This window comes from Argentina silus (genome assembly GCF_951799395.1).
Source record: "Argentina silus genome assembly, chromosome: 18".
NCBI lineage: Eukaryota > Metazoa > Chordata > Actinopteri > Argentiniformes > Argentinidae > Argentina > Argentina silus.
Genome location: NC_139672.1, coordinates 6,719,709 through 6,732,627, shown reverse-complemented (window position 1 = coordinate 6,732,627; position 12,919 = coordinate 6,719,709). Strand labels below are relative to the sequence as shown.

At 42.7% G+C, this 12,919-nt stretch overlaps 1 protein-coding gene across 1 annotated transcript in view; it reads right to left on the bottom strand.

The window, feature by feature from the left end:
* LOC310819226 (cysteine/serine-rich nuclear protein 1-like) overlaps window positions 1–3,904 on the bottom strand; it is a 7,515-nt gene extending 3,611 nt beyond the window's left edge. Inside the window, 3 exon segments of the mRNA XM_083690470.1 lie at window positions 792–886; window positions 888–1,001; window positions 3,760–3,904. Coding sequence (XP_083546596.1) covers window positions 792–886; window positions 888–976 — 184 coding nt within the window. The 5' untranslated portion in view covers window positions 977–1,001; window positions 3,760–3,904.
* Between the last annotated feature and the right edge of the window lie 9,015 nt (window positions 3,905–12,919).

Genomic DNA, 12,919 nt, shown 5'->3' with positions numbered 1-12,919 from the left:
AAAAGAGAGAGAGAGGGGGAAAGAGAGAGGGAGAGAGAGAGAGAGAGAACCTGCTTCAGCTAACAAAAAGATCTTGCTGCAGTTTATCAATGAACATTTAGAATCTTTCTACTAAAGCATGTTTTAAAAACCATCAGGTAACTGTTCAGTTTGACAGTTTGGTATCAACAAACTCCCACAAGTCATCTGACCATCACACATGCTTGATGATGAACCTCTGGCTACCGAGGTCAGTAAACAACAAAGACCAGCTTACAAGCTAGTTCTGCTGTTATTCTGTCTAAAGACAGCCCACACAGGGGCACTGTTTGTACTATCACTCACTTGTGAGAGTACTAGTAGATGACTATGAGGCCTGAACCTTTAGTAATAAAACTTGCAGCTGACTGCCACAATACCCCCTGCTACTGTATATTTACAACTCAATACACCTTAAAACATCAGTTGGCCATTGTCAACGCTAAAACGTTGGGAAAAGTTCTAACTACCTGTTTTCAAGGGATCTGACAACATGATATCCAAATTGAATCCACATTTGATTGCCTAGTCAAATTATTTAGACACTACACTCAGCTCAGAGGCAAGCCTTTCTTTGTGGAGGGCTATCTGCATCACCTCTGAGGGAAGCATATATTCTCATATCAGCAACTCATAACAGCTGCTGGAGGCTGATAAGAGACACTCCTAAACTACACTCACAAGCAATCACTCAGATAAGAGGTTTGCATTATTTGAAAGGGAAAGAGAGAGAGAGAGAATGTATTCTTTGGTGTGGAAACTTACTGGCAAACTGCTGGTGGGTAAGGCAGGGATACTGGGAGTGAAATCCTGGTTGTCACTGGAGTAGCTATCCCCATCGGACTCCACTCCGAGGGGGGGGAGAGGGGGAGGAGAAGGATGAAGGCGGCGAGGAAGAGGAGTAGCATGGGTCCTCTTCATCCACCTCTGCAAACTTTCGTTTCAGGACCCCACTCATGGCTCAATTGTGGTGATTAAACAATCTGCCTGAACACAAAACACAGTTGGAACATTAATATTACAATGATTAATACTCCTACAGAACAGCTATTTTGAGACACTGATAACATTTCCAAGACAGATGTTGGCAGTCTGAGGCATAACACTGAGGCACAACAATATGATGTGACATGTTAAGTCATGGTATCATTCTCACATAAATGTGAAGTAGCAAAAAAACCAGTGTGCTTGAGTTTACTCCTTTTCCAAGTTTATTCTTTCACTCTGAGCACCTTAAGCAAACTAAGGTGTGCAAACTTTTCTCAAACAAAAGTCATTGACTCTGACACCTCTCGTTTTCAACTAGGACAAATAGATATAGTACGACTTATGCAAAACCTTTAACATTTACTTTCCCATAACATTTAACAACTGCCAACAATAAGGTATCTTATCTCCCGTCAATGGCCAAAGTCAAAGCAGAGTAATAGGATACTTATTTTGTTCATGATACGTGTAGGGATAGTTCCTCTCCAGTCTCATTCCTGGAGAGGTGTCGTTCATCTGGTCTAACAGGTTTTAGGACGTTGTTAAGACTAATTAAAGCCTGAGAGACACTGATTAGTCTAAACATTGATACGCTATGAACATACTCAATGAATAGCAAAGTCCAAACAGTATGCTTCAGTTAAAGACACTGGCAGACAACTGCAGGCTGGGAGAAAAAAATCAATAGCTCTTTCTCTTTTCCCCCTTAGTAATTAACATTCCAGTGATTCCTCACGTTTTTCGGGAAGAAAATGTGGAAACAGGCAGGCCAAGTAGAATATTCCAGGGAAATATGGCCAAAGAAACAGCTATTTTTGGCTGTGGGGCTGGAAACCACTTCTGCACATGTACTCAGTTTACCCATAATGATTGCAAACTTAGCTTTGGAAACTATGAATATACGAATAGGCCTACTACTGGCTTACAAGCATGTTGTTGACTAGAAAAGCACTGCACTCTATTATTTGAACTCTTGCCCCCTGTGCCAGCCAGCCGGCTGAGCAGATAGGATTTCCCCTGAGGATTCTCCTTCCTTGGTTCCAAGGTTAAAATGAGTTCTCACATTAGTATTTATCTTTCTTGCTGCTTACATGCAGGACTGACTTTAGGGCAGTTTACTCTTGGGCCTCTCCCTCTGAAAACCTCTATGAAAAAAAAGCTTTACAAAGCAGAGAGCGTTATAGAAATTAAATAAACTGAATTAAAGACAGTAAATATATTTACACTGAATTTATTCAGGATCCTTGGGGAGTGCGGTCATAAGGAATTTTCCTGTTTATGTTTGTCTGGCCAGAACAGCACAGGACAACATCTTGCCTAGCTCAGGGGGACAAGAGGACACTGGCTAAAGAGAACAAAGTGCACTACAGTTAACCTGGGCTCTTCACACCAACCCACCCAGCCCTCCTACACTGAAAACCCACTGTGCCAAGAACAGACTGTGCTGAGCTACATACAACTCTGTCCAGGTATCCCAGGTAACTGCATGGAACACAATACTGTCATACTGTACACAGTGGAATACTCACAAACAGACCTTGCCAGGCAGTATGCAAATACAAGTCCTTTACACAGTCAAGACAAGTTTCCAGACAAGGAGTGGATATGTAGCAATGCTTCATGTTCAGTTTCATCATACAGGAGGAGATATTAGCTCCAGCCACAGCTACTTGTATGACACTGTCCAATATACTGCATGTCTCAACACATGTGGGGGAGTTTAACTTATGTATGTGACTATGCACAACAGTATGCCATTGCCATATATGGTCATGTGTCTTGCATGTGTGAATAGACAGGTAAAAGGTTGCCAAGAGTGAATGGCTAAGCGAATCATGTCATCAGGTCTGGATGTGTGGCTGGCTCCCTGCACATCTATTTGTCCAATCATTATCAAGGGACTGTTGTTACCGTGTAATATCCACAATTGGAAATAACAATTATTCTCTTGCATGCACTTTAGAAAGAATTATGGTTCTTTCCTTTCCCCTCATGTTTATGTCTCTCAAAGAGACATTCCATTCCTTGGCCTCCCTTTAGCTCATTCATTCCAAACTGAATTTGGTGAGTGTACACTTGTGTGCTGTATGGGGGCTACTGAAGCCAAATAAATAATTCAATGACTCACAGCAGCAGAAATTCCTGTCTTGCATAGCAGTAGTACCACACACACACACACACACACACACACACACACACACACACACACACACACACACACACACACACACACACAATCATCATCATCACCATCTCATTATCAAAACTAATAGTTTCAGCGCACGGACTAAGAATTTAGAATTTAAAGTATCACTATAGAACAGACTGCTCCCCATGTTGGCTTGAATCCCGTTATAGCGTGACCTCAACTTCCGCAGCTGACCTCTTCACCCCTGGAGATGTATGGTTGTATCATGTACATGGTTGGTAATCATGTGTACTACAATGACAACACTGTTCTCCCCCAACTCAGCTGTTTTGTCGCGAGACCAAACCACATAGGCAATCCCCATCTAATGGTTAACACTATTCAATGTCCAGGTTATTTTTAAGCTTTACACAAATGTATGCCTGAAAATGATCTCGTCCGCTATTTCAATGTATAGCCTATTCTCTGAGTGTTATCTTAGTGTTCGTTTTTATTACTTTTTTCCTATAACTTTCTATTAGAAATTGGTTCAGTCTCTACTTGACTGTTTACCAAACCGCGGGTGTTGAAATATGTTTTGTAACTAAACACACACAAATACTCACCAAAAGTATATGATCAGCATATTCATGTAAATCCAATAAAACCCCTAATTTCAGCGAGTCAAATCAGTCCTCTGTGACTCACGTATCCTCTCTTAATCAAATGTTCAAGGTTTTGCTTCTCCGTAGTACGGCAGCTCTGTATCTCTTCTTCTCTCTAGACTACTGTAGTGCGCATATGAGCAGTGTATTCGTCAGCGGAAAACTCCTCCTGCGCGTCTGACGCAGGCGGTCACACAAGGAGAGGAGCGACACACACAATTCGCATCGCTGCCCACAGCTTCCTGTACGGTCTTGGGTGTAGATGTTAATGCCCTTAAGCGCTTCTGTGGAGGAAGCTCCCTCCCTCCCAGTACAGGACACTGTGGGTTATAGATCACAGTAGGAAATCGAATAGATGAGTTGTATTCTTTCACAGTCAGCATGTTGCTTGCCTGCTCAGGGTTGCTCAAGGCACATAGGCTCATCAGTACACCCTCCCCCAATCCTAACCATTATGGGGAAAAGCATCTCTCTCTCTCTCTCTCTCTCTCTCTCTCTCTCTCTCTCTCACACACACACACACACACACACACACACACACACACACAGTGGAGTTTAAAGGTCAGTGACCCTGAGCCTTTGCATAGTCAGAAACTGGTTTCAGGCGGTACTCTTCACCATATGCTTTGAAAGAGACCTTGAGTCTTGAGTCTTGTGTTCATATTACACAATTTTCCCAAATCATGTTAATTCACATCTTGTTCCTTACTACCACAGAATTCTTTGATTGTGTTTGGCACTTACAGCAGAGTGATTATACACTGCATTTTAACATGAAGAAAGATGAGGTAGCATATGCTGTAGATGCAATGTCTGTTAGTTATTAAGTTTGTGAGTCATCAGTATCATTTATCAGAAACTGAAACCATTTCAGGCAGTCCAAAATGTGACCTATAACCGTATACTGAAACTGTTTGTACACCCACAAATTAAGTCCTAAGACAAAGTAGTGAACCAAGGTAGGTAGTCCAAATTGACAGACAGAGGATAATGAAAAATAAAATGAGATAGAGGAATTTGAGTAAAACTGTGTTTGCTGAAAAACGACAAGTGGAAAATCTAACAGGATTAACATTCCACAGTGTCTCTCTCGCTGGGCTTTTTAAGGATAATCGTACAACGTGTTCCTGTTTTGGCTGCAGTTGAGAGAGGGAGAAGTGAGCGCAGTGTGCAGGCAGCCATAGGGGTCACATGGAAGGCACAGACAGAAAGGCGGGATACACTCCAAAACGCTCCTCCAGCTGCTCCACCAATTACCGCTCAAGAGGATGAGCTACCCTTGTGCAATGACATCATCAGCTACCTACACTATCAAAACACAAATTGTGTACCGCTTTACTTAAAGGTCTGCTTAGAAACGGCTTATAACTATTAGTAAACTGTTTGTAAGCAATGTGTATACTGGACATGGGGGGCCATCACCAGAGATCCCTTACAGTGCAGCTGTATGCGTGGTAAGCATGTGCTAGTAACGTGACACTTCACCCTGAATGAACTGTCCATCCTATCAAAGCACAACAACATTTATCTAACTTAGATACAGTGTGAGTGTGAGTCCAAGACACAGCACTGTATTGCGGGGCTGTGCATGCGCATCACAGACGCTGGACGTACCATTGAATCTGAGGCTAATCAAAACCAGAGGCTAATTGAGAGAGTGTGTATTCACATTGTAGCGGTGGGTTACACTGAATGGATCCACAGTCAGTACAAATGGCTGACTGGGGGAGGTCCCAGACAGGCTGGAGAGGAGTTGCTAGGAACCCCCCCCCATCACTCTACATTCACCAGAGGAGACAACTGGGAGGCAGGAATTTCATTAAGGGAACACATCTATCAGCCATGACATGTCTATCACCCAAACCTGTGGTGGAAGTACAGTACGTTGTCTGTACTGTATATGGACACTGTGCTAGATATCCCACTGGAATGTCTGGTGTACCCCTATAGTGGTATGTCACTTTCTCTGTTGAGAAAAAACAACTTGCAAATCAGTGTTCATTTTCTGCAACCCCCCCCCGAGAGAGAGAGAAAGCGAGAGAGAGAGAGAAAGCGATAGAGAGAAAAAGCGATAGAGAGAAAAAGCGAGCGGCGTCCATCCCCCACTCATACCCCCTATGGACCACTCCACTGTTTTTCTGCTGTGAATGAGAGAATGAGAGAAGGAACTGTTTGATGCTTAAACCCAGGGAACACATCCATCCCTCTTTAACAATGGGACTATTGAGCCTAGGGGGAGTGGGGGTAAAGTCTGCCCCGCAACTCCACAAGAGGAGTCACTGCCTGGGCCCAGAGGGTACTAGCACACACACGCACACACACACACACACACACACACACACGCACACACACACACACACACACACACACACACACACACACACACACACACACACACACACACAGGGCAGTGGGGTGCAAAGGCAACATAACTTGCTTTTAGAACTTCTTGTTTTTCTATTTTCTTGACAGACAAGGGTTTAGGAAATTGCAGAAAGAGGAAAAAAAAGAGGAAAGTTAATGTTCAAGCTACAATGGCAACTATTCCACACTGTCCTTATCTGATCTAATGTGTTGTCATGACAATTATGCACCTATCGTAAGGAAAACCACCTGTGGATAAACAATTGCCTGGTTGTCATTGGAAACGTAGTCTTCTTGACCTCGCCGCACAATGAAACAGTGCAGTTACAGTCTGAGAGTCTAAAAGGGGACTGGTGTGTCCCTGGTCCACTGAGCACCATAAACAAACAACAGCAGCAACAATAAATATGCCAATATTATGTTTTTCATAATCTAGAGTTTGACTGAATTTCATATTGATTATCATACTGTATGATAATCAATATGGGAAGAGTTCACCGACATTGTGTTCAGTGAATACTTGCACATTGTTTGATCTTCCTCTAATTGAGTTGAACATCGATTGTCTTGGAGATAATCAGAGAACATTCAAGGAGTCACAGCTCTGTGAAGTGAATCCACTCTGCTGTAAGAGAGCAGCTACAGCTACTTATGCCTATAGCACATGATCAGGAGGTTATATGAGGACACCTCATATCCTTGCTGAGCCTGCTTCATATCGTAGTGTGCTGACGTATCTGTTATCCTTAAGTTAGGTCTTTCCACGCTGCATTAGAACTGAGCTCTGTCAGCCTGCCTGCCTGCCTGCCAATATTTCCCCCGTTGTTCTTCACACCATCCTAGGCGCTCCACAGGGGGTCAAGGAGAGATGTGGAATGGAGGGAGGAGGAGAAGGAGATGAGTCATGGAATCTGCCCCTGCCTGGAAGCAACTTTGGTACTGCAGAAGTCATAGTGACACCATGATGGTCATTTTTTACTTCATAATATTAAAGTACAGTCGATAGCAGATTAGCATGTGAGGTACAGCTGTATCACTAGTTGCCAAGCTTGCCAGTGCTCCCATGACTGACCAAACTCTTGGCAACAACAGAAATGAAATGATAGAAAAATAAATGATAGAAAAATTAGCTCTCCCGTATCTCTCCTATTTGAGGCCAGTTATGTATTTTTAGCCATCTGTCAAGTTATATTGCCTCGGCCATTTGTTCAATACCACTTTTTTGCTCACGTAGTCATATCTTCCTGTCACCAGATTTTGTTATCTCTCATCTACTCTTACAGCTACAACCAGTAACACCAAATCATTACAGTGCCGTTGAAGCAGGAGCAGTGGCCATGTTGCATAACATCTACAGTTAACCTACATTTTGGCTCCCAGGTTGCTGCCATCGGCTCTTCTGCCCCAGTTTTTCAGTGATGGCCTACATACAACGAGGAGGTACAGACAAAGTTTTACAAAGCTAGTGGCATGTGAATATTGTGCCCCACTTCCTGTTCCTGTTCCCTGAATTCTGTTTTAGGGCTTCACACATTGGAGCACTCTCAATTCCCCAGAGAGGGAGAGGAAGTATCATATATGGTAATGAATTGTTGCCCCCTGATCAGTTACATGGACAGTAGCTCAAGCCAGGCTGAATCTGTGTGAATTGGCTGTGGTGCTGTGAAAGACTGTGAAATTCTGTAGATATAAGAGATGTTTATATCAGTCCTTCACATCACTTTCACTTTATTTCGTATTTTCCTTCCTTTTGTTGTTGCACTAGTGTTGCCACGGTTACATTTGAAACCAGGAGTGCTGTTGCACAATATGCTGTGGTTAAGACAAAGGTCAAATCCCTCAAAACCTCCCAACATTCAATACTCAAAACTGTCTTTAAAACTTATACTGTATGTAGCAGCACATGCAGACATTTTAATATGCCATAGACATAATTCGTTCATGGCATTTGATTGAGCACATGTTATGTTTAAAGGACTTTTTTTGAGAATTCTCTTGAAGAAAACACTGCACTACGGCAAGACACTTCCTCATTGGCCTTTAATAATAATAATAATAATAATAATGCTACATTTATTTTATATAGCAGTTTTCTCAGTACTTAATGACACTTTACATCCATTAAGAAGATGATACATAATATAAATAATAATAATCAATAATTTAAAAGAAATAAAGCAGTGAAAACAAAAAGCACGGACAGCAAAAAGTCAGGTACTGATGGACCACGGTAGGGGGAAAGGTACTAGACATTAAAAGCAAGTTAAAAAATATGGGTTTTGAGGGAATGTTTGAAGTAGAGTGTGTTGGATTCCTCTATGTGCTTTGGGAGAGTGTTCCAAAGGGTGGGTGGTGTAGTAGAGAAGGCCTGGTCCCCCCAGGCTTGGTGCTTAATCCTGGTGATGGGGACAAGGAGGTTGGCATCAGTTGACCATAGGTTGTGGGTGGGAGTGTGTTGATGGAGGAGGTCAGAGAGGTAGGTGGGTAGCACTTAGTTGAGGGCCTTGTAGGTGGTGAAGAGAATCTTGAACTGGATTCTGAATCTGACTGGGAGCCAGTGGATGTTCTGGAGGAGTGGAGTGATGTGGTCACTGGAGCGGGTTCTGGTAAGCAAACAGGCGGCTGAGTTCTGTACGTATTGGAGTCTATTGAAGACTTTGTTGGTGGTGCCAAAGAGAACACTGTTGCAGTAGTCCAGTCTGGATGTTATAAATGCATGGATGAGAGTCTCTACATCATTGAAGGACAGGGAGGGAAGGAGGCAGGCAATATTCCTGAAGTGGAAGAAGGCATTGTTTGACGTGAGGTTCGAATGAGAGGATGGAGTCCAGGATGATGCAGGGATTATGGACCTGGATGGATGTGGAAACAGTAAAGCCATCAATGTTGAGGGTGAAGTTGTGGGCAGAGTGGGAGAGATTTGGGGCCAATTAATATGATTTCAGATTTGTTGCAGTTCAGTTTGAGGAAGTTGCATTGCATCCAGGATTTGATGTCAGCGAGACAGTTTGTTAGGGTGAAGTGGGTGGCTGCAGCACCAAACCTTGAGGCAGTCCTTGGGTGACAGGGGCTGTGTTAGACTTGCAGTTGTTGATGGAAAGGTAGTGCTTTCTGTCCAAGAGGTAGAATATGAACCAGTTCAGGGCAGTGGCAGTTTTGCCGAAGCAGGTCTCAAGGCATGTGGTGAGGATGGAGTGCCTTATGGTGTCAAAAGTGGCACTGAGGTCAAGGACGGTGAGGATACTGACTGATCCGGCATCAGAGGAGAGAGCAGTGTTTGAATTCATTAGAGTTCATTAGTGAGTTAGGATCAGAAGCCAGACTGAGAGTCCAGGTAGGTTTTGATCTACAAGGCATCTACAACTGTGTGTTTCCTATTGTAATACATTGTGACTGTATATGTCCCTTATGTGTTTCTTCCTCTACCCAACTGACACAGTTACAGGTTTGTAACTGGATGACTCAGTGGTGTTTTTCATCAGTAGCGACATGGTACAGTAATGGGAAGAACAAAGCATGATTCACACAAGGCATTCAGGGAGAGAAGAGAGAATAGGGAGAGACCTCCCACGTTCACTACACTCTTCCTGGATGGGGCTGTTTCATTCATCCTCAACTCCAGCTGCACACTCAAGAGCCTCACTTGTGGAAAGGCCACATAGACAAATGAGCTCCGTCTGTTCTGGGTCCATTCTGATGTCATCCCTGGACAATGGCTTCCATGGTGACGATGGCTAATGGAGGTCATTGATTGGTTGTTGTCATATTTGAGGGCAGAGTGAGGGGAATGCGCCGATGAAATGTCATCATCCTATATTCTCCTTCTGGAAGAGGTCAGCTAACAGAGAGATCAGATCATACTCATTGTAACAATAATTGAATTCATCAAATATTGAAGGGTTTCTCCAGGCATCTAATGATCTATCTCCTCTAAAGAAAGTTGGGGATTCTTAAAGAAGAATATTGTTCCTTAAAGCATGTGTGTCTGTAAGAAGAGAAGGATGAAAACAACTCCAATATAATGATAAAAAGATGCCACTCAGTTTGAGATGAGTCGCTGGCTGAGTCTTGTCCAAAACATAAATAGGCCATGACATATCACTGGCCAGCTGGAAACACTCTTCCCATTAATAAATACATTCAAAGACCAGTAAGTCTCTGTGAAAAATCCAGAGTTTCTGAAAAACCCAGCAATCCAGCAATATTGACAATCTAGTCCCCAAGTTCTTCAAAATAAGGTACAAACAATACCGAACTCCTTTCAAGTGTGTCTACAGTAACTTTGCATCAGATAACAGGTATGAGTTCACTTTAATGGTCCCACTCAGAAAAGGAGGTCAGACAATGACAGTGGATACAGTTTCACGACAATGACACTTTAAGTGATAAGGCAACATCCCCCCCTTTGTCAGTGTGATGGCATGGTCTCATCAAGACATAAGAAGGTAACACAATGGGACATCCTGTGACACCCAAATGACGCGCCTTGGCCTCATACCAAGTGTACTGTGAACTAATAATCCCTGGGCCACTATAGTGATAAGATAATAGCTCGCTTACCGGAAAAATGTTGCTCTCTCTACAATATCAATGTTGTGAGGTCATCTGTGTACTAAAGCAGGGCCATGTATTGTATAGCTGTACAGTAATAGAGTCTGCACTCTCATCTACAACAAATCACAAGAACCATGAAGCTGAACTGAACAGTACTGATTGTTGCATAATATTATATCAATGCCTAGGCCAGGAGGGGCTTCCTGCAAAGGCAAGTCAACCTCAGGTACAGCTAGCTGTGAAGGGTACACGAGGTTATGCAATCGCCTGTGTATCCTCCGCAAGAGTGATATTATCTGTTCCTTAGTGGTTGTAAGACAGAAAGGATACAAACCCACTGTTTGACTTGCTTTATGTTCAAGAGGAACTCTCTGTTTGAACAATGAAGGTCTTGTTGTTGACAGCTATAGCACAGTTGTGACCTTTCCTGCAAAGCATCAACAAGCATGACTCAATGTGGTGACAGTGAGGAATCTTGTAACAGGGTGCTGCATGTACAATAGCTTGCATGAATGTTGCAAATGTGGAAATCTTACTATACATTTCGGGAACTTGGACTACACCTCTATTGACCTTATAGTACTCTAACAACATGTACAGTAAGCAGACACTTGTGTGTGTGTGTGTGTGTGTGTGTGTGTGTGTGTGTGTGTGTGTGTGTGTATGTATGATCTCTTTCTTTCCCTCCCTCTCTCTCTCTCTCTCTGTATGTGTGTGTGCTTGCATGCAAGCGCATGTGTGTATTCAATGAAGTAATATAATCTGTTTTTATCTTTCCCTGATCTATTCATTGATTCAGTGCTGCACACTTGGCAGTCCTCCTTTGGTGTGTGTGTGTGTGTGTGTGTGCGTGTGTGTGTGTGTGTGTGTGTGTGTGTGTGTGTGTGTGTGTGTGTGTGTGTGTATGTGTGTGAGAGCCTGACTGACTGCTCGCTTGCTCCAACACAGTGAGTTCTCCTGTTGGAGCTGTGTCACATGTGCCTCCATGTGAGGCACTGCAGAGGCATGCAGCGGAGGGAGGGAGGGAGGGAGGCCTGTTCAGTCCCCCCTCCCTCCCTACCCTTTTGTCTCACTCCCTCTCCCATTGCAGCTGGCAAAACACAAGCAACAGAGATCCACAACACAGCTGCTGGTACAGAGTGGTCTCTGGTCACCCCACCAGCTACTTGGACCACACTGAATTACAGAGAACAAGGGGGAACAACACATTGGGGTATATCTCCACAACATACATCATGAAGTGCTATACATAAATACATGAAGCACAGCCAGCACTTTGAATAAGTGATCTGTGAATGAAAAATGGCACAGTGCAAACCAGAACACATTCATGCATAAATGCTTACTAAAATCCATGCACATCCATGCATCCCAAATATGCATTGACCCATCGGTCTAGCCACAAACAAGTGCATGGCCAAAAAATACATCATGGTCAGGAAACTGTTCGAGAGAATAGTGACATGTTACTCTGCTGACATCTGCTGGCTGGTAGGTGTTGGTGGAGACTACAACCTGAGTAACAGACGTTGAGGTTATTCGTAATGTGAGGCAGGTTTTGACCACTGGAGGGTGTATTCAAATGCAACAACATCAGTCCATAAAAGTAACGTGATAATGTGGTTGAGGCCAAAGTGAGTTAACCTTTTCTCTTAAAAACTAAACTCTATTAATTGTTACTGTTTTGGGATATCATGAAAGTAGTCACTTTGTCATGTTAATACAGTGCATTCGGAAAGTATTCAGACCCCTTCACTTTTTCCACATTTTGTTAGGTTACAGCCTTATTCTAAAATGGATTAAATTATTATTATTATTTTTTCCCTCATCAATCTACACACAATAACCCATAATGACAAAGCCAAAACAGGTTTTTAGAAATGTTTGCTAATTTAGTGATGTACACAAAATGACAAGACCACAGTAACTTCACAGTGACATGTTTTTTATTTGGACATGAAGAATGAAACAGCTTTTCATCAGTTAATGTTTACATGGCTTTGTTCATGTCAATGGAAAACATAGTCATTTACATTGACCCTTGGCCAATCATTACAAAAAATCTCATATAAAAATACCTTTGACACTTGTTTTATAGTGTATGAATTTCATGTGTCAACATCTTTAACATTTTATAACTTTTAAGAGGAAAAGGAAAAGAACATTACATAAAGAAAATATAGTCGTCAAACCATACCATTAG